General features: G+C 41.5%; 1 protein-coding gene across 1 annotated transcript; it reads left to right on the top strand.

Annotated features, from left to right (window-relative positions):
• The first annotated feature begins 7558 nt into the window (after positions 1–7558).
• LOC146315294 (rho-related GTP-binding protein RhoQ) lies at positions 7559–25242 on the top strand. The gene is made up of 5 exons (XM_084736170.1): positions 7559–8132; positions 8493–8551; positions 18488–18652; positions 21853–21948; positions 23991–25242. The coding sequence occupies exons 1-5, from the start codon at positions 7991–7993 to the stop codon at positions 24150–24152; spliced, it is 624 nt and encodes a 207-aa protein (XP_084592296.1). The 5' UTR covers positions 7559–7990; the 3' UTR covers positions 24153–25242.
• The last annotated feature ends 1232 nt before the right edge of the window (positions 25243–26474 follow it).

Raw genomic sequence — 26474 nt, 5'->3', positions numbered from 1 at the left:
TCCATTTGTAATCAGCTGAGTGTTTCATGTGATGAGGGCTGTGTGTGTGTGTGTGTGTGAGTGTGTGTCTGTGGTTGGAGGTGTCCGGTGACGTTTTGGCATAACTAGCATGTCTGACATGGTCCACATTCTCCTGCAGATAATGTCTACATACTCGCCTTTTCTGCCTTCCAGCTTGTCTGTCACCAGGGTGGGTAGTTAATGGATTACATCATGGTTCAAAATTAACTTTTCACTAGCCATTGGTCCAGTGAATTAAGCTTCACAGCATTTGGAACAGTAGCTAATGATTATTTCCATTTTTTTCCATTCCATTTCCACATGATCAGTAGTTGCAGCGCCAGTTGCACTATGATTCTTGTGCTCACACCTGGCGGATAGACCACAGCCACCGCACCTCGTAGCCAGAAATAAGTGAACTTTATTATAAAGGGGAGGGGCTGACATGGTTCACATGAAGGAGGTGAAGGGAAAAGCAGTGTGCAACCTTCAAGTGGGCGGGTATAAGCCTTTAACACAGGATATCGTATTAAATGTAATTCTCTGAGTTGATCCCCTTGTGGAATACTTTTCTAATCTGAGGGAGAGCATCAGATCACCAAGCAGGTCCGGTGCTTTTGGTGGACTGAAAGATAATTTAAACTCTGACCTCAGCTGCTGTTGACCTTTCAAAGCGCAACCAGTGAGATAACAGCTGTATGTGATGGCATAGCCGGAAGTGACACACATGAGCAGGTGAGGGAGACAGTGAAAGAAGAAAAGTGTTTCAGAGACTAGGGTTGGGCGATGTCTACCAAAATGGCATATGACGATGTCTACAGTGAAACATCGCAATGTATGATGATACTGTTGCTGTGTTAAAAAAAAAAAAACATGTCTGTGTTTAATAAGAAAAACATGACATGAAGATGTAGTGTGATGCATGAACATCAAGTACAGCAGAGTTTAAATCACAGTGTTACAATGAGAGAAGGCTCAGCGGTCAATGACTGTCAGTCATCATGATGGAGGTCCAACCCTAAAAAACACACCAGTAATCATAATGCATGGTGAAATGTCAGTGGTCAGATGAGGCTACTAGATTTGTAAACGGGTATATAATTTACAAATTTAGCTAAATCCAGTGGTAAAGTTAGCTCAGCTGTTTGTATGCCAGGCAGACATGATGTATAGCTTAATATCTCATCATGTGAAGGCAGCTTTACAGGTACCACGTGTGTGTCTGTGTGAGCTGCAGAGGGGTGATGGAAAAACTTCAGTATTTGAGGATTTGGTAATGCAAATAGGCTGAGTATTTTTTTTCTGTGTAATTTTGAGGTAATCCAAAGGTTTCACGGGATTACATTACTAATTACCAGAAATTGTCATGTCATTTGTATGCAGTCACTGACTACACTTCAAAGTAATGTGACCCAACACTGTCTGTCACGCACACAATCAAACTCCTACGCTACAACACTGGAGGTGAATTATTATTTGCAATTACATTCAAGTGTGTACAAACACTGAAACACACACAGAGCAATAAAACAGTAAACTGTTTCTAAGGAATGGTCTCATTTTACTCCTGCTCACCAAACACACACACACACACATACACAAGTGTTAACAGCTCTGGTGTTGAACAAACTGGGGGCAGACAGGCGTGTGAGTGATGGTCCTCAGCTGCTGGCAGTTCCAGGGATGAAGCCTAGCCTTCACTAAAAATATGGCCTGTAATTTAACCAAACCCTCCCAGGGAGTCCACGCCGGCCACACGCTCTAATTTAGGAGCTCATCTGAGCGCTTTGTGATTGCACTGCGCCACTCTCTCCTGTCAACCGCCTCATCTTCGTTTTGCACGTCCAGACTGATGATTGATGTCGGTCAGTGACAGAGAGGAAGTGTGTGTGTGTGTGTGTGTATGGTCCTGTGTGCTGATACGTGCGTACTATACGATCTAGAAGATAGTATCTGGAAACTAGATAGTAGACATGGGAGTGAGGAGCTCCTGCATTTGTTTGCCTTTCTTAAAATAGCACAGCAGACCACTTGCTGGCCAGACTGCAGTCCACTGCAAATAGACTGATGTAATACTATACTACTGAATATGTTCATTTTCATTCACGTTCATTCAAATACACATAAACACAACTTCATTTACATTCAAACATCACTGTCTCTGTTGAGAATACCCCAGTGTGTTGTGTTTACGTTTATTGTTTACAGCTGAATATGCTGAGATGCATAATGCTGCAGGCCAGTATCTTTTATTGAAGCCTCCACCTTCAAACTTAGCTCCATACAGAAATAGACGGTTGATATTAAATGTCATGCACAGGGGAAATAAGGTCAGCGGCTCACTAATGAACTCCTGGGCAGCAGCGTCTTCTGGTATATGCCGGTTCTAACCAACGCTATAGCAACCTAATAAACCTGATACACCACATGAACACAATGTGTGCCCTTCAAAAAAATGTCCTTTAAGATAATGGAGGTTTTACATGGATGAGTCCCTACAGGAATATAATAAGAATGTTCTTGTGAGAGCTAGGAGATAAAACACGTGGACGGGTAAGGTGAGATCAGAAACCCATTATTAAGGACCAAATCAAAATGAAAGTTGCAGTATTAACACGGCAAGAACAAATAAAACATAAAATATGGTAGAATGGTAGGAAAACAGGTACTGTGCTGAGCTTCATGTAAAGCAGGATTTAACCAAAAGTTAAAGATCTTAGCACAGTTACATTTTGATCCATAACCACTAGAAACACGTGAGTTTAATTCTCTCTGAAGAGTAAATGCTTTGTTTGTTACGTGATTTGGGTGAGATTGAAGAACATTTCATGGTTTATTTCTAATTATTTAATTATTTAAAGGTCCAGTGTGTAAGATCTATAGGGATTTATTGGCAGAATATGGCAGAAATGGAATATAGTATTGATGCGTGTGCTTTCTTTAGTGTATAATCACCTGAAAATCTGGTGTCAGATAAATCATTGTGTTTTTGATATGTTAGAATGAGCCGCTTATATCTACAGAGGGAGCAGGTCCTCTTTCATGGTGTCCACCATGTTGCACTGCGTGGTTTCTGCAGGACCCCAGAACAGTCAGATCAAACACTGACTCCATATGATTCGGGCACCGCTGGTTCTCTTACATGCTTGGAAGGGGAAAGTAAGACAAGGTGTTTGCAATCTGCAATCTCACCACTAGATGCTTAAAGGCTATGCTTTTTAGTAAAATGTTCTTCATTTCTGATGATGATGTTCTTTCGTTTGGAGGATCACAAACAAGAGTCTACAGCCATGCAAGCAGATCAGTGAAGCTGTAACGCTCAGGAAAGAGAACCAAGCTGATAAATTAATCAACTAAAATATTGGACATAAGTGAAATTTTGAACCAATGATGGCTCTATGATGAAAAATTAGATCTGTACCAAACTGATGGTAAAACATTTAATAGTAAATAAGTAAATATTTACTGTCTTTAGACTCACATGGGAGGTAAAAACTTTGATTTGGCAAAAAACCTAACCTGTGATTTGGATAGGTAACCTTTTTGTGACTGTTAAGCTAACATTAGCTAAGCATTAGCTCACTAACTATATTGATATTGTTATTTTCTGCATATTAATTGGATGCTGTCGGATTTGTTCAAACAAAGTGGATCTGGGTAATTAAGTGTCAATTTGATGAGCAGCATCAATGTTAGTTGATTCAGGACAATGAGGGGAAATGAATTGATTTGTGACATATTTTTTAAACATAACATACTTTAACATGCTTTTTATTTTGGGGCTTGGGGGAAGGTATCAAATACTTTCAAGTCCAAGTGAAGCTGCAAGTCTTTTTTGATTTTGTCAAGTAGAGTCTGTAGTCATTAACCTTGTGACATGAGTCTGACTCAAGACTCATGTCCACCCCCTCGTGTCTCATAAGTCATAACATAAAACATATAACATAACAAATAATGTAATGAATTCACATAGATTTACTATAAATCCTAATTTTGAGCAAAACTGAGAAAAAAGTCACTTCCAGCTTTTAAAAATTGCCACTAGAGCCAACTTCCTTTCTCACTCTCTGACATATCCGACATATCCTGTGCTTTCCTGGAAGATATTACCCTGAATAAATAACGGATTTCTCAGGGTTTGAATGTTGTTCACAACTAAACAAGATATATAGGTCTATGGTTTTTAGACTTTTTAATGTAATCCTAACATAGATAGAGATATTTTTCTATCCTGTTAGACAACACACACTCATGTCTGTGTCTGATTGGTCGAGTGCTTCAGCAACATTATATCACAGTGAGTGAAATATTCACATGTTGGATGCATGTTTTATGGACGTATGCTCACATCAGATGACAAAATCTGGAGGTCTCATCATCACAGAGACATTAATTCCACTGGGATATCAAAAGTCCCCGTGGAATTATTATATAACTTTCAAATATTGATTAGAATTTAATTAAAGTTTGCACGACACCTTTTCACACAGCATGAGCACAGTGATGCACATATCAAATATCATGGTTAATATTCATACAGTTTCATGATCAGAGATAATAGTATGAAGCTCATGTAGATGTTATAATGGGCAGGACATATTAGTTTTTGTGAGGATTTAGAGCAGCACTGATGTAACCCACCTTCTTATATAACAACACACCACTGTGGGAGCAATATAATAGGTGTACCAGACGTTGGGGGTCTTATAGGCTGTCAGTGTGAGGTGCATCCATCAGAGATCATTCCAGTTTTGTCATTTCAGCCCTGTTGGTCGCCTGCCCAGCCCAGTGCAGAGAGAGCGGTGTCTCCAATGCAACACCTTCAGCAGGAGTACTACATGTATGAGGTAATTGTTGTTTGGTCATGTGAGCTGCTGCAGCAGCTGTCAAATGTGATGATAGCAGGAGAATCCTCGGCCCCGCCCCCTGCAGCTGATTGGACGGCTCACAGCCGTCTAGGGACCATCAACCAAGAGATCAGCCTATAGAGATATGCCATATTTACAGTTACTGTTTGTTTGTTTTTGGTTTTTTTTGGTTGTTCTTTTCACAGAATCATCTCTGAGTAATGAGAAGAAGGTGAGTTTCCTGTCAACTGTGACTCAGTTTATTTTCATGTAACATCTGTTTCAGTGAAATGTGCAATATGATACAAGTTGTGTTACTGATATATTTTGCTGCTGCAACAGTATGATTTAAAGGTACAATATGCAACATTTACCTTGTAAATTGTATAGACTGAAAAAATCAAAATCCCTTTCACATGACTTTACTTCTAGGACCATTGTGATGAAGGCATTTTAGCAATTTAAAGACAAAAGGACTGTGATGGTCATGCATTTGCTTCTCGGGGGTTAAAACTGTTTACAGGACACCTCAAACTGCAAACAAGGTCAGTAATGACTGTTGCTATTATAAGTTTTTGCTCCATGGAGTTTTTATATTTGTAAAACTTTCCTCAAGCAGAAAAAAAGTAAAATATCTGTGACATCATCACAAGTCTATGGGCTGAGCCGGAAATTGTGGGTGGGGGCAAGAGGGGACACACTACACAGTGGACATGTATAACCATGAAAATAATCAGCAGATTAATTGACAATGACAATAATCATTCGTTGCAGCCCTAGTCTCGCATCACATGACTTCCGCAGTACTTCAATCACAGAGAGTCGGTGGAGAAGAAAACTTACTTGGAGATTAATATAAAGTTGTTCTGTATAAAGCACTTGTGAACAGATGTGAACTAAGAAGGCGGCTCATGATCGGTATTATCCCTGTAACCTTATCCCTGCCTATGAAATGTAATAGTTTGTTAACTGATGTTGGACCCCCATGGAGTTCCAGGCCCTCCCTTTAGAAACATTTGGCCTAAGGAGGGGGACAGGAAAATAATACGTGTCTGTGTGTGTTTGTGCATGTTCAGTCCTTTCTTTTCGTAGAGAGAGAGACATGCTTTATTAAGATGGTTATGAGTGTGCTAATTCAAGGAGACAGCCCACACCTGGCCAATTGCACCACAGAGGTCAAATCTCTGTATCTCCCCTCCTTCTCTCACAAACACATACCTCCTCCTGTGGCGTCTCCATCTGCAGCTCTCTGGTCCCATCTCACATAACCGATCCATCCTACACACACACTCACACACATTAGCACAGTCTGCGTGGATCCATTCATCTCCGCAACCACAAAGTCATGTGAAACAGACAGAGATGTCCCTAAATTTAGATGCTAAATGTTTATGAGTTCAACTTAAGTTACAACAAACAAACAGGTGGGGTATATTCTTACATGTTACTGTAGCAGAGACAGATGCACGTCCAGCCAAAGTGAAATCAATATATCACTATTGTCTTTATTTAGGGATTGGGTGATAGACTACTTATAATGGGCTTAAAATAGTGGTACAGCCATGTTTAACATGACACTCTTATGTGACTTGGATATTCCTGTATGAACTCAAACATATCCTCCTAATATCACCAAGTTATAAGAAAGTTTAGTGTTTAAGTGAAAGATCTGAGACTTCTGTACATGCACAAGGTTTATTTCTCACAAATTTTGTTCACAAATTTGTTCAAATCTGTGTTGGCAAGTGCCTCTTATTTGCCAGTTAAATAAAATAAAAATGTGCAGTTTTATCTTGAAAAGAGACTTTTATAAGGGAATAATCATTTCCCAGGAGGGCAGAGCTATGGCCTGTCTTACTCTGCCTCTGATTGGCTTACCCTGATATCCTTACCCTAAGCCTAGTGCCTAAACCTACCCAACCCAACCAACAAAGGAAATGAGTACGAGCCAGTCAGAGGCAGAGCAGGGCAGCTCATGACTTTGCCCTCCTGGTAAAACAAAACAAAACAAGAAAACAACTTTGATATCCTTATCCTAACCCTGACCAATCACTTGTCATGCCTACACCTAACCAATCCATCCAACGAAGTCAAGATTCAAACCAATCAATAGCGGGGTAGGACAGGTCATGACTTTGCACACCTGGTGATTGGCACCTAACCAATCACCCATGCCTAAACCTAACCAACACAGCCAACAAAGGCATCGAGTACTAGCAAATCAAAGGCAAAGAAGCAGCAGTCATGACTTTGCCCTCCTAGGGAAGAAAACACTAATATTCTTCAGATCAGCGGCAGAGTAGGAAGGGGCATGACTTTGCCCTCCTGGGAAAACTGTAGCCCTGAGTGAAATAGCCATAATTGAGCACCAAATCAATACATTTCTTTTCAAGCCAAAATTCGTCACGCCTGTCAGATGGATGGATTATCTTGGCAAAGGGGAAGTGCTCACTACCTACTTTCAAGAAATTTGTGAACAGCATTTGAGAAATAAACCATTTGTGTGCACAGCATAAACATTAGATTTTTTTTATTTCAACTCAGTAAATATAGGACTAAATTCAAAAGTGTTGCATTTATATATTTGATTAGTATATATGATGTAATTTCTTGCAGTCCATACACCCCCACCAGGCGGAGTGTACTTTATCCAGAGCCCCTTGGTTTCAAACCCAAGCTCCGCCTCTCCAGCAAGCGCACCCACCTTGTCCACCAGCAGCACAGTGCGCCAGGCAGCGAGAGCACAGGCGTGGGGCTCACCGGGGAGCAGACACGACAGAGCGGGCAGCGGCACGGAGCGGCAGCGGCGGCACTACTCGGTCGTTTCTCGGTTAGGGGAGGAACCGTGTGAGACCTAACAGGACTTGAGGCGTCCTGTTCATTTTGTCAGCCGTGGAAAGGAAACTCCTTCACGGCCAGATCAGGGAGTACGGTAACCGGTGGTGGGGAGGAGGGGAGGAAGATGCAGTTCCAGTCCGACTCGGTGCGCCGCGCAGTCCGCCTCCGACGCTGGTGATGCCCGCCGTGCGGGGATCACCGCCCAGCAGCAGCAGCAGCAGCGGCAGCAGGAGGAGCAGGAGGAGGAGGAGGTCGGGACAACAGGGCGTCGGGGGGCCGGTGATGATGATGGTAAGGTCGGGATCATGGCAAACGGAACCGGTACTATCATGTTAAAATGCGTCGTGGTTGGAGACGGTGCAGTGGGAAAAACGTGTCTTCTGATGAGCTATGCCAATGACGCCTTTCCAGAGGAGTATGTACCCACGGTCTTTGATCATTATGCAGGTAGGAACACAATCTTATTATTCTGTCTATCATAAGCGTCTAATAATAACATCCTGAGCTACTGCTGTTCTGTGTTTTGCAATAATTTCTCAGATTAAATCTAATCTCAGTGAATTTAATGTTGCCTGAGGAGTGAATTCCCTGTTTCCTCCACCACTCTTCCTCCAACTGCATTGGCTTGCATCTGTTGCTATAATCAAAACCACTTGTTTGCCTTCTTCATAGCAGAGAGGGGTTGGGGACTCTGACCCCCCCCTCCTCCTTCCTCCACTCCCTCCCCTCCCTCTCTTGCTGCTCCCCCTCCCCACCCTCACCCTCTCTCCTTCCTCCTCTCAACTGCTCTTTGTCATTTTCTTGCAGTGAGTGTCAACGTCGGTGGAAAGCAGTACTTGTTGGGACTGTATGACACAGCTGGCCAGGTACAGTGTTATTTTTTACCTCTGGCTGGGTGCCAAGCATGTCAAGGACACGCTCTCACACACACTCTCTATCTCGGTCTCCCCCATGTGCTCCTGGGACCAATAACTGTCCGACGATGCCTCCAACACGCCCACAGGCTTCATATTCAGGCCAGACACTAAGCTGCAACAGGTGATGGCTTTTGCACATGGGTTTACTGCCAGTGTGTGGTGTGCCATGGACAGTGATGGTAGTGAAGGGGTTTCAATAGTTCTATTATGTGGAGAACAGGGCTCCTATGTCCAGTAGTGATGTCACAGGTTTGTTAATAGGGCTGCCTAATGCCGGGGCTTTTTCTTTACAATGTGCCATTCAGTGGGTAAGAGTTAAAACTGTACTGAAAAGGCAAAATACACTGGCCCACACAAACACACACACAATAATGTTTCCACTCAGCAGAAGAGCCAGTGTAAACACATAAAGACAGAGGAAACCATGCGAACACACACGACAGTCAGAGACCGGCTCATTTAGGACATCAGTACAAGATATTGGAGAAGCCCCGCAATATTTGACACAAGAACTTCCAGATTTAAGTTTTAGGGCATAAATTATCATTTGCTCTGGATGGTAACTTAGATTATCAGACCAGAGCTGAAATGTTTAGTCATGTAATCCATTAGTCAGTTAAAAAAAATGAATCGGCAACAATTTTAAGACTTAAAAAAGGAGTGATATGTAACATTTACACATCCAAAAATGAGTGCAGCAGTCCAAACAGGAGTCGGAGCCACAGACTGTATATTAATTAGGTTGAAATCCTATTTAATATACCATCTATGTTCCTCCCCAGTCTCAAGGAAGCTCAGGCAGGCTGCAGGAACACTACAGGAGTGCATGATGAGTGCATCATTATAATTTGACAATAACAAGGAACAAGAAGTCCCACTATACGTTTACCAGCTGTTTGTAACTCTGTTGTCTATTGTCAATGTAAAGTGCAGCCTGTAAACAAAAGCCTGCTGCTTTGAAAACACACACTTTGGAGTTTGAGTTCAGGGGCTGCCTGCCAGACTCTATTAACATCTTGCTCAATGTAACAGTGATAAACATCTACTCCCTCTAAAAGATTATTATGATTTCTTATCACTCATAAACAGACACTTACTCATTTGGCAAACATTCGTCATCAATTTGAACTCTAATTAACATGAAGCAGGCAAACAGTAACAGTCACTTCAACTCGGAATAGAAATTTCAAAGGACACTGGAGCTGTAGTGAAGTTGTCAGAGTAGCAAGTAAATTACTGATGACGTATTATGGACATTTTATAATTTATTACAGTAATTATATTACAGATTCTCCTTTTAATTATTGTCAAAGATTAATTGACACTAAAAACATTTTGTTGTTGTATAAGGTAGCATCAGGGGTTAGTTCAGATTCACCAAACTTAAACACTACTTTTCACTGTTTTTGCCAATGGAGTCTGGTGGCTTTGCATATATGGTGTACACTTAAACTGATACTGATTTTCATTGGTGGCTAAAATACATTTTGCGGTTGACCCTGTTGACAGCAGTACAGGTTCTCCTGCTGGTTTTCTGAACTGGGGGCTTACTGACTACCATCTACTGTAGGCAATACACCTACTATGGCTAAATACTCATGCAAACCCACTTTAGAAAACTGACAGCATCCCCTTTGTGTTAAAAGCAGAAATATTAAAGGTACCTTGAAAAGTTTTTGATCACTAGAAGCAATGATTTTACAAGTGGGTCCCCGATTTGTTTGCATTTTGGATGTACTGAGCATCACAGCTGATTTTGATACCATCTGTTCACTAGAAACAAGGGCTGACACCTTGTGGTCAGTTGGTCAATTGGTTGGTTGTTATGCTCTTGTCCGGCCAAATTCATGAGAGACAAATGCAGACAAAGCAGAGTAATGACAGACTATTTACTGAAAAATTTTACTCAGCTTCAAACTAATTGACATCATTTCAAAGTACCAGCACAAAACGCTTCATCACCCCCCGCAGCCTCAGAGGACAGCTGAGTGGATAAAAAGTTTATTTTTTGATGATAATGTGTATGTGGATTTTACTTAACTAACAAGAGCCAGCTGGTAACTCTTCAAGTTCAATGATGGATCAATACTAGCTGTCTGTGACCTGACTCCAAACTTAGAAGCTGTAAGTTTCGCCATGTTTTATGTTGTTTATTTTGTAGGTTATCCTGTTGAATTCTGTATTAGCAAATAACGAGAGTAGTAAATTGGATGCTATAACTTTTTTTGTTGCTTTTTGTGGAGGTTCATACTGCAGCGTGACCTGCGTTGCTGAACGGACGCCTTGTTGCTGGTGATTTTCTTTTCTTTGGTTGACTTCAGGCCTAAAAGAAACTCCACAGGGCACCTTTAAGTGTTTGGACTTCCCTCTACTGCAGGAGTTGTCAGCAGCGGTATGCCCATTCTCTGCCCCAAGACCTTTAACCTCCTGCCTTTCGTGCAACCTAAAACTGTACACATGTCAAATGTTGAATAGTTAACGCTTTCCTCAGGTCCGGATTTAACTGTGTGAAGTCAGAGTGAGACACAATCTGAAATGTGATCCGTTCGCATTGGAAAGACAAAAACTAGGCACTGAAAGGTCAACCTGGGGATATTCAGCCCGTTTCTCTATTCTGTTCATTCATGAATGCTAAATGCGCACAAGTCCAGGAATAGCAAATCGCAGCCTTCTTCCCACCCAAACAGCTACCTGTGGCTGCGTTATATTTTATTCTCGAGAAAGCAGATGGTAGAAGTGTTACAACTGGGTTGTAAAAAGAGGAACACAACCTCATTGTCTATTCTGGCGTGTTTGATAGGGTGTGTGTGTCAGAGGAGGGTTTGTTTTTAGCTGATTCAGAGCGTCTCTGAAATGGAGAAGTTCTCCCAGATGTCTGCCGTGGGTGCTGCAGGCCGCCGAGAGTAGAGTTACTGCTCTTCAAAACGCGCCCCCCCCCCCCCCCCAACTCCCCTCCCCCCTCCCCCGACTCTGCTGACCTCTTTATGTGGAGCACAAGGCCAGCTGGTAATGTTTATAGCTTCAGCATCTGATCAAAGACCCGGCGCCCCAAAGAGAGAGGCAGAGAGAGTGGAAGGAAGACAGAAAGAGGAAGAGGGAGAGACAGACTAGAGGGGGGGGGGCTCAGAAAGTGGATAAATTCAGTCCTCTCGGTTTCATTTTCCTTTCCCTTTCTCAGTCTTTAATTCAGAACTCTCCCTTCATCATCTCCACCTCTGGCCTGTGCTACACATGTTCGATTGGCTTCGAGCTCCCTGTAATATTTATATTCCTGGCATGGCTGGGGCTCCCACAATGCTTCACTGTTCCACGAGGGTATCGGCAGCATTACAGATACACGCTGCCGTCGTGCCCTTGTCGGATGCGACTCCATGCTGTCACGTCGGTGTGACAAGTCAGGGCCTCATAATCACGACTCGGCATTGAGCTGAGCGCCGCTGTGCTCTGTCTGATGTTGATACCGCTTCCCTGCCTGCTATTGTCTGCGCGCTGCCACGTCGCTCCCACAGCCGCTGCCTATTGAATTATTCCATATGGAAGGTCTGCGAAGTCTGTTGTGCTGGATGTGACGAGGGAACAGAGGGGAAAGTCTTTACTTATTCATTCATTCTCCTGCTGCTGCCTCTGCACTCAAGAAAATCTAGCATCGCTGCCCGAGGAGGAGCAGGAGGAAACAGGAAGTGGATGCTAAGTGCTGTGGTACCCATGGAAACGCTTTAGGGAGAGGCGCTCAGGAGTTGCGACCCTGTGGGATCCGTGTCCCGCTGCCCTCTTAACCCCCACTTTGTTGTTGGACTGTTCCTCATTTGCTCAGCCCTTCAAATTCTCTCACACTCAACTGCACATCCTGTAATCACTTTTACCACTTCACTTCACCCATTATGGACCCCCCCACCCCCCCTCACTGTTTGGTACAGTCTGATGAGTCGTTTTTGACTCAGCAACCCAAAGTGGCCCAGTGACCCTCAAACGTACCAGCGGGGGGTGGGAGGGTGGCAGGTGGGGATGGGGTTGAGGGTTGGAGGAGGAGGGGGCTGGAAATGGTTTTACCCAGCTGGGAGCCTGTCACCACTCAGCAGGAACACTACAGACATGCTTCAGCTCACACTTTCAACTTGAGAGTTTATATTTTAGAGTAGCTCTTTCACTTGCTATTCTCCACTCTCTTTAGGGCAACAGCTTTTTTCTCTGTTCATCAATAATCCTTTGATTAACAGATTAATCTTCCAAAAAATGTCAAAACACATTTCAATACAAATATTAAATGATTCTTTCAATTCAGTTCAGTGCACTACACTAAATTCCTATATTAGCACACATTACTGTGTTTTACCATTAAGACATGTTTTTATGCATTTCTTCGCCATCTGTTTTGTGAAAACATCAGATTTTCACACAGCCAGAGAACGAAAAAGTGTGCATCCTTCCAGTTCTGTTATAAAGTCAGTGCACCACAGAGCCTCTCTCAAGCCAGGCTCCTGCAGCACCGCCAGCCACTGCAGCATGTCACCAGCGCTGCACTCTGCACTCCTTCACACAAAAAATTAAGGGTTTACTTCGACCAAATGAGAGTTGGTAGCTGTTGGAACAGTGGAAAGACAAACCTAAATGTCTTTGGTGAGTTTTATTTTGTTTGTGTTGACTTTGAATGAAGCTGACGATGATGATGTTTTGCAAAAGGAGTCTGGTTAGTTTGGCGAGAGCGGTAAAACAGCCTTTTCTGGTTACACAAAACATATCTTACTCTGTCACTGCAGCAGTCCTATCCATAATGCTGTCAGACACTTATAGTAACAATCTGAGCCTTTCAGTGGCAAACACAAGGACAAGCGAGCAAGTGTCACCTGTCGTACATGCTCCACACTGTACTTGGATGAGGTGGCTGACAGTGCATAATCTGCACTTCATTTCTATCACTCGTCTCTGCTTCCATCACAGTTACTGTTGCATTGCTCTGTGTACAATGACAGCTAAAAAACAAGAGCTGAAACTTGTTTACCAACCACTAGTTTCACCGTCTCTCTTCAGTAAACCACCGGCACATGTTATCACAACAATCTTTCTGATAAGTGCAGCAGCTAATATAAAAATATATTTATGATTTTCTTGATTGATAACCCCTCATTGAAGTGTTATCCCTGTGCATTTATCTGTTTATCCTGTTACTGTAATGCACACTGACTGAAAAATGACTGGAGGAATATCTGTGGACTGACACGTCTCCAACTTGATTTGAATCTTCAGCTTTCAGGGTTCAGCCCTACAATTTACAAGCAGTGTTTTAAACTGGGTAAAATGCTCCAGGGCTCTAGATCCTTGGGGGCTCCAAAGCCTTCAGGTTCCCTTTAGCCTTGTTTCAGCTAAACACTTTTGGTATAGTACCCTTGAAACCCGTACACCCACAACTTTTGCCAATTGAAACATAAAAATAGTTGTAGTGCGTAACAAACTGAACTGAACTGAAAGCTTTTGTGATCCACTTAAGATGGCCTCTCCACTTCATTAATCTTGATGCCATGGCTTGTAGAGGGAAACTGTGCCAAAATAATGAACAGCATTAACCTCCATTCTTTCAGTTATGCTGCAGCAAAATGGGGTTGATCAAAAAGTGACTCACAGCAAACCTGAAATCAAGTGGTACTCTGGCACATGTATTTGCAAAAAATATATAAACTGCCATGTGCGTCATTTGTGCTCTGTACCTGTTCATAAAGACAACGGGGTAAATACTTAAAGGCTCGCAGCTCATTTTTTAAGTCCAGGTCTGTCTAAATAAATCAGACAATTAAAGGGGCCCTGCAGTAATTTCATTTTGCACTCTCACAAAACTGGCACACTCCCAAAAGACAGATTTTGTACAGAAAGCTTAAGATATCTTGACTTCTAGAAAAGACAGAGATCCTTCAGAGTCAGAGAAGACGGTATACAGCTGCACAGTCTTTTGAATTAGAACATTCTGATTTTGTAACCTTTTAGGAAAAAGAGGTGAGGCAGTGTTAAAATTAGGTGTACAGGAAGAAAACCCTCAAATGATTAATTAAAGGTCTCTTTTTATGTTTTACCAGGCACGGTTTATATGCCCCTGCCATTAACTGCCAATAAAGGCAACATTAAACTGTCAGATTTTTGAATGGAGTCTGGCAGGATGTTCTCACCATACAGACATGAATAGACCGAGTGCATCAGCCCTCGAGCTGTGATTAATGATCATTAATCAACATTAAAGGGCCAAGCAATAAAATAGAAATGAGCATAAATTGCTTTTTTTATTCCTGAGGTTAGATCCAGTTGTGGAAAACGTGCAAATTTGCAGATCAGAGACAGAACTTTGCGAGCAGACGCGTCTGTGTCTGGGCCTGCGTTCCCCCCCGGCGGCCATGTTAGAGCAGGCATCTCTGACTCTGTTGACATAGCCAGTTTATAGAGCCCTGAGGAGGCGATAGGAGTAGAAAAGCAGAAAGATAGAAAAGAGAGAGCGGTAGAATAAGGGGGGCGATGGAGGAGGGAATGACTCACTGATATCATAGCACTCATATGTCACTGAGTCAACAGAGCAGTCACACAGCGAAGCTCAAACGCTCGCCAAATGAAGACGCAGAGTCCTGCCGTGATGGAAATGTATGGACATGTATGGAGAGAAGCTGGTGTTAATAGATCATACGCACCGCTGTCATTCCTCTCCTCACTTTCCACTGATCATAATATTTACTGTACACTCCTGACTACCTTAGAGAGACAGTTATGTAACGTCTCTGTGATGTACTCATGAACTGTTGAACTAATAAAACTGTATGACATACTTCTGGTGGAAACTTTCATCCAAAGCACCTTAACAGCAGCATGAGTGTAAACATTTCTGGACCCGGCGCTGATCAAACTTCAGATGGAGCATTGGAGCTATGTGGGAGTGCACACTCTGTCTGTGTCTCACTATATACACTCCGAGAGGCGAGCGGGCATGCTGTCTTTGGTAATGTGTCAGGGGTATGCTGAGGAAACGGTGTGAGAGAGGCAGAGATGGGTCTCAGAGAAGCTCGGGGCCTGTTTACAGTAAACTGCTGAGTGGTTACACTGTGTTCCTTTATGTCTGTGTCTCACTGGGGGATCGCAGGATTCACTTGTGCAAGCAAAGGTCACGAGCACACAGAGACACATAAACACAAAAACTGTGCTTGATCCCATGTGGCAGATGTAGTGTATCCATGGGGCAAAAGAAAGCACAGACTGTATGTGAAGGCAAAAGCAGTATGTGATGTTATATGTTCTTCAAAGAGGCTAAAATGAGCGGGATAACATCAGTATCAGATTTAAAAAAAAAGCTGTTTACACTGATGTAGATATCCTGTCAGTCTTTCTGGTTGTATTAGACCATTATGAGAGATATTGCAAATCAATGAGAAAGATTTACAGGTTTACATGACTGTTCGTCTTTTTTTTTTTTTTTTTTTTTTTTTTTTTTTTTTATCTTACAGCTATTGCATTAATTGGCCCAAAACAAACATCCCTTCTTAGTTATTTTGTCCATAAAAACTTAATCAATTGGAACCAGATCAATACTGGATTTGTGGGGGCGATGCTGATACTGATATTAGCAAAAAAAATTTCCAATATTGATATATTAGCCGATGTTCTTTATTCAAGACCTGCCGATATTATCAGCTTGATATTGGCCACTGCTTTATCAGCCTATATCGGTGCCGGCATATATGGGAATTCCCATTATACGTAAGCAGCAAGCTATTGGATTGAGTGCTAATTATTTACAGCAAGCAAAAACTTGATTCAGGAATCACCAAAAAAATATTCATGATACTTAAGAGAATGGATTTTTTTTAGTTCCACACCCCTAGTTAATATTGCCACCCAATAATGTGCCATCATAAGTTAATGACGGGCTCTGTCACGTTGTCAACCCAATTATCCACGCTGTCACTGTCAGCAGGAAACAGCAGACACGATGTCTGGAAGGGTACCACAAACCTGTGAAAGATCTTGCAAGAGTGATCATTTCAACAGCAACCATATACATGTGGACATTTTATGTCCAAAAGGTCAAAGGTCAGCTTCACTACATCATCAAAATGATCAGCTCTGTCCTCCTCTGTAAAAGTAGTCTCTAAGTGAGGACTGCCCTGTCTTATAAGACCATTGACAGCTGACTTCTCACTCTCACACACAAGCACTGCTTCATTTTTTCAGCTTGGGACAATGTATGCGGGAGTCATGTCAATGTTGGTGGAACTTTGTAAATATCTGCTGGTTGTGGTGGCATTGCAGTAGGTGCTTCATCATCTGCATTCTACTGAGTGCACGCTCCTGGTTGTACATGCCATCAAATTGCCAATCTCTAATTTTATCCACATCGTTTTATTTCAAATTCTACAACTGAACATCAGACTCGTCTCACAGTGTTTGTTCATCCTCATCGTTTGTCTCAGCTTGCATGGAGCACCAGATGGTTTGCACTCATAAGTGATTTATCACATCAGGAAAGTGTCAGGTAAGCTGTCAGTCACAGTTAAGTTACTGAAATGACTGCGATTGTCAAAACACTCAATCATCTCATGTCACAGTCCCTCGAAGAAAAGTTCAAAACGGCCACTAAGAATGATTTAAAATGGCTGCGTGAGCCAGCTCTGTGAAATACTACTGCAGTCATTTGGAAGTAAGAGAGTGAACAAATCATAAATTTCTGAATTATATTCACTTGACCCACTCCGGTGAAGCGTAGTCGAGTCATCTACAATTCAAGCACCGGCATGAAGATTTGTGTGCTGTTTTCATCATCTACTCCAATCTAATATAAAGTCAATATATCTTAAATTCATTACACAGGCAACAAAAGATGACACACTTGCAGGGCTGATCTACGGCTGTTTGGAGAATCCTCTGACATTCGGCTCATTTGCATTCCCATTTCCCTTAATGCATTTGTGTGAGAAGGACTTGTCTCCTGGGTTATAGCAGTGTGATCGTATTGGACTGTGCCGTGTGTGTTTGGCAGAGAGCGGGACTCGCTGAAGGCATCAGAATGAAAAACTGTCACGCCTGCGCTCGATCGTCCCATTGCAACTGTCTCTGGCACAGTGAGACGTTGCATCCAGTGTGCTTTGAATTCAAGGATGGGGACGATAAATTTCCCAGACAAGTGAGTGAGATTGATTCACTTGGTCCGAGTTGGTCTGGTTGAGTCATATCTAATGACTGGAGATCCATTGATGGCCTGCGTCTTCGAGCTAGCAGCAGAAAACCATCCCAATGTGTGCCATCAGAAGAAGAAGTGAGAAGGGTCATGAATATTCATATGTGTGCAAGTCGGACACTCTGTCAAAAGGGTTTATCTTTGGTGAGGACAAGAGAACGCTTGATGTGGCGCACAAAGGACAGTCTTGCTTCTGTGAATTAGACATTTACGTCACACAAATTTCTGAGATGGCAGTGTGTCTGGTTTTCTGTGTCTTGTGCTCAGCTTGTATTAAGGGACTGCAAATGTAAAATAATCCTTAATTGTCTCTGTCAGAAAGGGAGGGAGGAAGAGAGCAGCTCTCATGTGAAGGTCATCTTCTTCACATTCCTTCCTCTTCTTAGCTCATTGCAAAGTGCATTTTTTTTCTTGTGCATCATAAAATAATCAACATCGTTTGTGTGAAACTTCCAAGGAAGTTAACACAGTTTAAAGTTCACCCTCCTCGCTCCGGGGAGGAGTAAAAGTCTGTCTGCATTTGGAGCTAATTTTTTACACGCTTTAATAATTCATGAGTGTAATTTCTCAAATGGAAATTTATCATGTCTGCTCACAGGTTGCTTTATCTCCTGCCACCCTGACCTCTCATCCTCCCCTGACCCCTGAATGTTAACCAATGCTGTCCCGTCTTCTTCTTCCAGGAGGACTACGACCGCCTCAGGCCGTTGTCCTACCCGATGACCGATGTCTTCCTCATCTGCTTCTCGGTGGTAAACCCTGCCAGTTTCCAGAATGTGCGTGAAGAGTGGGTGCCGGAGTTGCAGGAGTATGCACCCAGTGTCCCCTACCTGCTCATTGGCACCCAGGTTAGTGCTCTAGCGTAGGTGTTCATGCTCAGCTCCAAATGGGATATTCTGAGGTACAATAACAAGTAAGTTTGAGCCCAAAATTTGCATCTAGATTGTAAAAGAAAACAATTACACTCGGATCTTTTGCAGTGTGGTGTACGAGGTACCGATCCATAGTCAGTGTTTTACAGCAGGAGTCTGGGTGTAGGAAGTTAAGCACTGTACTGCTGTGGACAGGGAGGCAGCAAGATGCATTTTATCCACCTAAAAAAGGCCCACCTAAAAAATCAATATCAATTTAACTGTATACTATATTTAGAATATTTTCACCACGTTTCAAACAGGAAACCACTGTTACATAAGCTAAATATCGCTCTCTCCAGAGCAACCAGTCACTTTGCATCACTGAACTCAGAACTTGTTGGCCCACTGCTGCCTCGACCTTTAAGTTTGTGTTATTCAGTTCAATTTTATCTGTCCTGCAACAAATCATAACAGAGGTTATCTCAGGGCACTTCACACAGAGCAGGTCCAGACTGTATCTTTATAATATTATGTGACTTCTGCGTTTTAAATGGTTAGTTTAGATTCACCAAAGTCACACAAACCAACAGATTGAGGCTGCAGTTGACCAGCAATTTCCATTTTCTGCATAAATCTATGTGTGGGAAATGCTGTTGAGTCAGTGGAACAAGATGTAAACCTGATTAACATATTACCACCTTGTTATGGCTTGGACATTACCTTAACTATTACCTAAACACAGTTACCTACTTACACATCCAGCTTAAAATGAGCATCAACAGCATTTTAGCTCTGTTTTGGTCTCCACCATCTCCTGAAGGAGATGTCTGGCTCTTTAGCTGCAAGATGCTCAACTAATTCCTCTGTTATTGTGTGTTGCACAGGTAGCACACAGTGGTTTTATCTGATTTCTTTTTTTTACTGAAAACAGCTGCCTGTTTTGGCTAGAAACAAGAATTGCGAGACTGAACCAAAACAGTGATGTTCTGGGGCATGAAACCAAAACAATGAGCTGAAAGATGTTAAAATGTTTCTCAGATAAGAACTGACTATGAACAAACCTTTTAAAATTGCAGACTTGTTTTCAATTGTTAATTTAAAGTTAACTTGTTATGAAAGCATCTTTATTTAATACCGATGCCTCTATATGACCTACAGAAGTTAACAAGACCATCCATGGCTATTGTATTGGTTCCTTGAAATGAGATGGACCAGCCTGTGTTTAAATTTTCCCAGGCAAAACTACAGTGAGTTATATGTTAGCCAATTACAAAAAACAGCAGAAGGTTTTTATTTTTATTGTATATTTTGTGGTTATGGCAGAGGAAACACCACCACATTTTTCCCCAGGGTCTCCCAAAGTCAACCAAATGTAAAGTTCCTACAAGTTAGCTTTAAAAAAGCCAATTAGTGCAGCTTTAGGTAGAAGTGATTTAAAAAAAGATGCCTTTTTTCTCTTGTTGCAACCTGGCAAACTTGCAAAGAAGAGTTAATCTCAGGCTGATCTGGCTCGTATGGGGTTAAATGTCAGTGGTGGTGCTGCAGCTCTCCCTACTAATTTGAAACCAGCATCTAACTTATGTAAAGATGCTAAAGCTGGGCTAATATGTTGCAGTCATCAATAGAGGCATCACTAAACTCATGTAGATGTTAAGAGATGGCACTAATCCTAAGCACTATCTTATTTCTTAAGCTTTAAAACCCACTGCCAATACCATATGTCCTCTTAAAACTGAGCACTGACTTGTGGGTGATTTTTGGTCTGTGTTCCCTGGCAACCAAATGCCAGTGCAGGCAGGGCCCAGCGGTGATGAGGAGGATGGAGTGGGTGTCTGATTTATCTTGTGTCAGCTGATGTTTACTGGCCTTTTATCAGTTCCTGTCATAACTCACTCGCTGCTCTGCGGCTGGATGCTGATATGTACACATGAGCTTCATAACAGGGAGCTACGCCGCGACAAATCACACCAATCAAGAAAAGGGTTAATGAAGGTTGCTCCCAGTGAGATTGTGCAGGTGGATGCATTTATCATAATTGGTTATTACTGTGATGGAGATGAGTTGTGTGTGTGCTGAGCATTGCAATGAATAAAAGAAGAGGAACCTTGTGGTTGGCTGTGAAATAGCTTTGCACAAGAGCCGGAAGTGTGGGCCAACACTGCGTTGTTTCAGAATGAGAAAACGGTTATATAGTTCAGCTTGGATATGTTCAGAAGCATGGAGAAAAGCGCAGGGATACCTGGTTTGTTCAAGGAGCTATTAAAGGGATAGTCCAGATTATTTGAGGGTTGTATGAGATACCTATCTGTAGTCAGTGTATAAGCTACAGTAGACGGTGGTCAGCATGTCCCCAATTTAGAGAAGCACAGAAAGGCAGTAGAACGGAAGCTCAGCAATGCACTGCTGTGCACAGGGTCAGCAGCAAAAGATATTTTAGTTATCTAAAAAAAAAAGTCCAATCCCCCAAAATATCAGTGCTCAATAATCATCCATATTATTTTTAGTCTAAACTCCCGTGCTCTGTAAATTTACTGTTTTCAGCAATGGATTTTGGTTGGTTTGTAGAGAGCTATATTTAGCTTATATAACATCAGGTTCCCAGAAGAAAAGGCTGCCTGACAGTAAAATAATGTGGTGAATATTCCTTTTATTAATTGACTAAAATAAGTTTTGTTGCTGACTGAGTGCACAGCAGTACTTTGCACAGCCTCTGTGCTGCTACTCCTCTCTGCTTCTACAAACTAGAGCTGCAACATTTAATCAATTATTAATCAATTATGAAATTCATCTCTAATGATTTTGATGAACTATTAATTGGTTTGTATCACTTTTTAAGAAAAAAAAAAGAAAATTCTCTGATTTCAGCTTCTTAAATGTGAATATTTTCTGGTTTCTTTACTCCTCTCTGATAGTGAATTGAATATTTTTGGTCTGAGGACAAAACAAGACATTTTAGGACGTCGTGTTGGGCTTTGGGAAACACTGATCAACATTTTTCACAGTTTTCTGACATTTTAAAACAAACAACTGACCAATTAACAGACTATGAAGATAATCGTTAGTTGCAGCCCTACTTCAAATTGGAAGCACATCAACTGCCCTGTACTATAGGTAATACACTGACTGTCAAACAGCCCCACTTCAGTAACAGCATGTTGACTCAGCTCAGTGGAAATGTCCTTTATCTCTTTCAGATTGACCTTCGTGATGACCCCAAGACCATTGCCAAACTGAATGACATGAAGGAGAAGCCCATCGCCACTGAGCAAGGACAGAAACTAGCGAAGGAGGTTTGTATGTTCGTCAAAAGGAGGATGTAAATTAATATGTAGCTGGTAAAAGACAGCTTGAGCTTTCATTTTCACTGTCAGTGTTGTAGAAGTTAGCTGTCAGGTCCAGCCAGATTCCTGCGTGTTGATCTGACCCAGGAATGTCTCTGTAGGAATTTAATTTCTTCGGTGAAATGCCTGGAATCAGATCTCTGTACATTCTTTGCCTCGAAATGAATCCAGGAATACATTATGGGTCAACGTGGATGTCCAGAAGAGTCCGAGGCTGTAGGACGTAGATACCAAATGTGGTCTGTGATTAATCGCTCCTGTCAGCCAGAGAACAAGTCAACCGCTCAAAAATTACAATCTAGGCTCATTTAAAAGTTGACATCTATGCAGTTCTGGCAACGTAAGATAGGATTTAGATGAAACTGAAGACTCGTGGGAGTCATGAAGTTTTCTGAAGCCACAAGGGTCCATGTATGATAATTTCAAGATCTTTGAAAATGACTCGAATTAAAGTTATTTTCTTCAGTGTGAGCAGCAGTTTACCTACAGCTCTCTGGTGTTGTTATAGAGGGCCTGTCTTCCATGTCAAGAATAGAAATAGTTTAAAAAAAAACTGCTCCAGTTGGAACAGGTTTTTTTAAACTTGTTATATGTGAATCATGAAATGTGCCTCTCATATCACAGTTAGACGAGTCAAAGAACTGAGCATCCGTTTTTTTTGTGAAAAATGAATCGTAATCTTTGAAAAACCCCAGAAGGTCATTTAATAACATGTAGCGCTGTTCTGTCAGTATTCGCAAAACCATCAAACAAGTTTTAAAGGATTATTCAGACATTTCAGGAAATATTATTATATGCTTTCTTGCTGAGGGTTGGATGAACAGATCGCTCCCACTGTCATATCTGTAAACTAAATAGGACTACCACCATCAACTAGTTAGATTTACTTGGATTTATTGGCAGAATATGTCAGAAATAGAATATAATAGGGCTGCAGCTATCAATTTTAGTAATCAAGGCTGAATGTGACATGACTGGTTTTATATAAAGACACGAGGGGAGCAAAAGATATAACATTGTTGAATCTGCGTATTCTAGTTTGAGGACAGTGTATTGAAGGCAGTTTCTATTTTCCCATTAAAGAGAGAAAATGCTATCAGTGAGGGCATCCAGTCTGTGTTGCTGGTCAATCTAATCAATAAAACAAGCAATTAGATGCCATTCATACAGAGACAGCAGTGCCCTGCTCAGAAAGCCAGTTCCTAGCCACTGAAGGTATTTTTAGCCAAAGACAAAGTCATTCTGACACAGATGTCCATCATGTAAATGTTCATTATGGCTTCATAGAGACATGACAGTTATGATTATGACAGGCATTTGTTATAGACACGAGATCACCATGTAAAATTGCCATCACACCCACATAATGAGGCGCATGTCTGAATACATGAGGCCATTTCTTATCGGCTGCAGATACTCAAGAGTTATTTCGAGTATTAACAACAGCTAGTTTTTCTGCGGTTGAGACGAGTCTGTAAAAACAATGATCATCCCCATATTAGCTCTGTTCACTGCTCACCATTAGCAGCTAAAGTTACCCCATATTATTTCCAAAGTAAATGGCATATTATTGCACCGCTGGCCATATACAGTAATCGCAGAAGTGGTGCTTTTCTGCTTTTTCTGTGCTTCTCTTTATTTTATTTCCTCAGTGATGGAGAAGAGGGTTGTATGCTGTCAGTCTGATCTGTTAAAAATGTGAAGTCACCCATAATGTCCTCTGAACAAACTATATATAATATGGTTGTTAAATGTGCTATCCTAAAGAAACAGAAGAAAACACTCTGTGACACTTTATGGGAGATTTGGTGCCAGACTACTTCTTGGCAGGGACAAGTAACTTCCTGGAGTCTCACTTGGTTGTCTGATAAATAGACTTGAGCCTTTTCAATAGGTTTTTTAAATACTTAACTTTTCTATAGGTGTTGCAATATGCCAGTACTGGCAACATTTTTTAACCGATGATTTGTCCTTGCTCTTTTTCTCATCAGATTGGCGCATGTTGCTATGTGGAATGCTCAGCTTTGACCCAGAAGGGCCTGAAGACGGTGTTTGATGAGGCCATCATTGCAATCCTGGCTCCCAAGAAAAAGAAAGGAGCTCTGAAGAGAAGACTGGGACCCCGCTGCATCAACTGCTGCCTGATCACGTGATACATAAACCTGCAGATCATTCAGCAACCAACCATAAACCAAACCTGGACTGAAGGCAAAAGACAGACAAAAGAAAAATGCACAAAAGAGAGGACTGAAAAGGACAAAACAAGAGCTACTTTTTAAGCTGCAAGGCTCTTGAAAGGCCATAACCCTCTCCTGCTGTCCAACAGGTGTTGATGCAGTTTACTACCAAAGGAGCACAAAACCCAAGTCAGTCTCTTCTTCAAAAAGACTTTTTGCCTCAAAAGTACCTTCTTTTATAACCATTTTTAATCATTTTTCCTGTATAAATTTGTTGTAAGCTGTCATACAAAAAAAAAAAAAACAGAAAATGACATGACATTACAGTTTTAAGGGAAATGCTACATTTTAAGGAGTTCATATTATTTCTATGGTTTTGAAAGCTAGATTATTGATCTGTGAATCTCTCAAAATAAGAGCAGATATTCGAATCAGCAGAAAAAGCCTGCAGCTGATAAATAATGAGAGGCTGACTTAAGTGACACTGTGACAGTGGCCAGGATACATTTCTGGACATAAGGGCCCAGTTTTTTTTTATTTAAAACTTGTGCTAAAATGACTCTGCTGGCCCACAAAGTCTGTCTACAATTATTTGACATTTGAAGACCTGCAGATTAAACCACACAAGGTCTGCTTTGTGTTGTGTGGGGAAAATACAAATGAGTGAAATGCTGTTCAGTCAACACATTTTGGACCTGGGACTGTATTATTTTTAAGTTTTAGAGTCTTGTTTTTGCCTTATGAAAACTCAATTATGTTATAGTGTGGCATGCCAAAACATACTGTAAGTTAGGACTGGGGCTGAGGTCTTCATCAGGAATTGAAGAGGTCTATTATCCGCTTTTAAAATATATATTATCCAGAGTTTATGATTCTATATCTCTAAAATAGAGATGATCTCATCTGTGCAAATATTATTTTGTCAACTGATAGCTTACTTTTTTTGTTTTATTTTGTTATCCTGCAATAGTGTTATCCTTTTATCACCTTTAAGAAGGTTTAGAAGAGAGAAGAAGAGGGATCTCATTTTAAAAATAAATCTCTCATTCATATCCAAAGAATCAAATGCACACTTTCATCAAAATCAGGTGGCGAAGGTGACTCCGTACATCTGATGCACAACATGAAGCACAGTCAGCGCCACTTCATTTCCCAACACAACAAAGCACATTCCTCTGCTTTTAAACACATTGACATCTCTCCGCCAGAAAAGGCTGATTGAAGCACAGAAGATGCACACCGTTTCATCAGGCACAAGTATGAGCATAGCACACCATTTTACCACGCACAGTCATAATCTATCAAGTCTCAAAATTACTTACAATGTCATCAATTTCATGAATTATAGTAAAGACACTGATTTAAAGGGTTGCTGCCGTTTGCACCAGCTGTTCATAAGATCAAACACAAACTAGTTTTGGTGAGATTAATCATCATCACATCACTAAATTGAAAGTGGTTGCACCACAGGAACTGGTTCTTATGTTGAGATTAGTTGTGATTAAATATTTACACCGAGTACCTGCCCAATGTAGCGTTAGCTAACTGAACCAAATGAAAAAGATAATGTCAGCCTGCAAAACTGTGACTTTCTTCAACTGAGGAGCAAAAAAAATATATGACCTGACACTACAAAATTATTAAAGGAACAACAGTTTAAAACATTCAAAAAATAACTTAAATTATCAACATAATGTAAAGAAATAACTGTTTTGATATTGTCAAAAGGCAACTGTGTTTGTGTTGCAGAGATATCTATTGAAGTTACCAGCTAGCCCTCTCCCCTCCTGTCACTTACAACACATATAAGGACCTTTAATATTTTGTAGATTTTTGAGGTGCCTCTGGACAAAATATATAACGTAAAAAATAAAATTATGGTAATAAAAATCTACTCCTGCTTGGTTGTAACTGGATAAGATACTACTCACTGTGACTTTCTCTAGGAAATGTAAACGCAGGCTTGTTTCGTCTGATTTCACGGAGAATCCAACTCGCTGGCAGGCATTAAGAGAAACAGCGAAAGAGAAATAGCCTTGCGAATTTCTCGTTTGCTTATGTAGATCATACTGAGGCTTCAGTATTAAATTGAGGCTTTCATAACCAGTTTAAAAACTCATTGAAGCAGCTTTAATACCACTTTGTACCTCAAGAAGTGATAGCGAGTCACTGTAGCGTCCAGTCTGCCCTGACAACACCGAGGTGGTTTTCTTGCCGGGGTTTGGCCCCTGAGAACCCGGGCTGAACCCCACCACTGTAACCTTTGCTTAGGCCTTCCGAGGTGGGCACAAGCTGATC

Source organism: Lutjanus erythropterus, chromosome 14 (genome assembly GCF_056507025.1).
Source record: "Lutjanus erythropterus isolate fLutEry1 chromosome 14, fLutEry1.hap2, whole genome shotgun sequence".
In the NCBI taxonomy this organism is placed as follows: domain Eukaryota; kingdom Metazoa; phylum Chordata; class Actinopteri; order Lutjaniformes; family Lutjanidae; genus Lutjanus; species Lutjanus erythropterus.
The sequence above is the reverse complement of the archived record's forward strand: the minus strand, read 5'-3'. Positions and strand labels throughout refer to the sequence as shown.

What these genes read in the sequence shown, in the direction of transcription:
- LOC146315294 (XM_084736170.1), top strand. Translation starts at nt 7,991, where the DNA reads ATGGCAAACGGAACCGGTACTATCATGTTAAAATGCGTCGTGGTTGGA. An exon ending in GGTCTTTGATCATTATGCAG is followed by an intron (nt 8,133 to 8,492) that starts GTAGGAACACAA and finishes ATTTTCTTGCAG; the next exon opens with TGAGTGTCAACGTCGGTGGA. An exon ending in GACAGAAACTAGCGAAGGAG is followed by an intron (nt 21,949 to 23,990) that starts GTTTGTATGTTC and finishes TTTTCTCATCAG; the next exon opens with ATTGGCGCATGTTGCTATGT.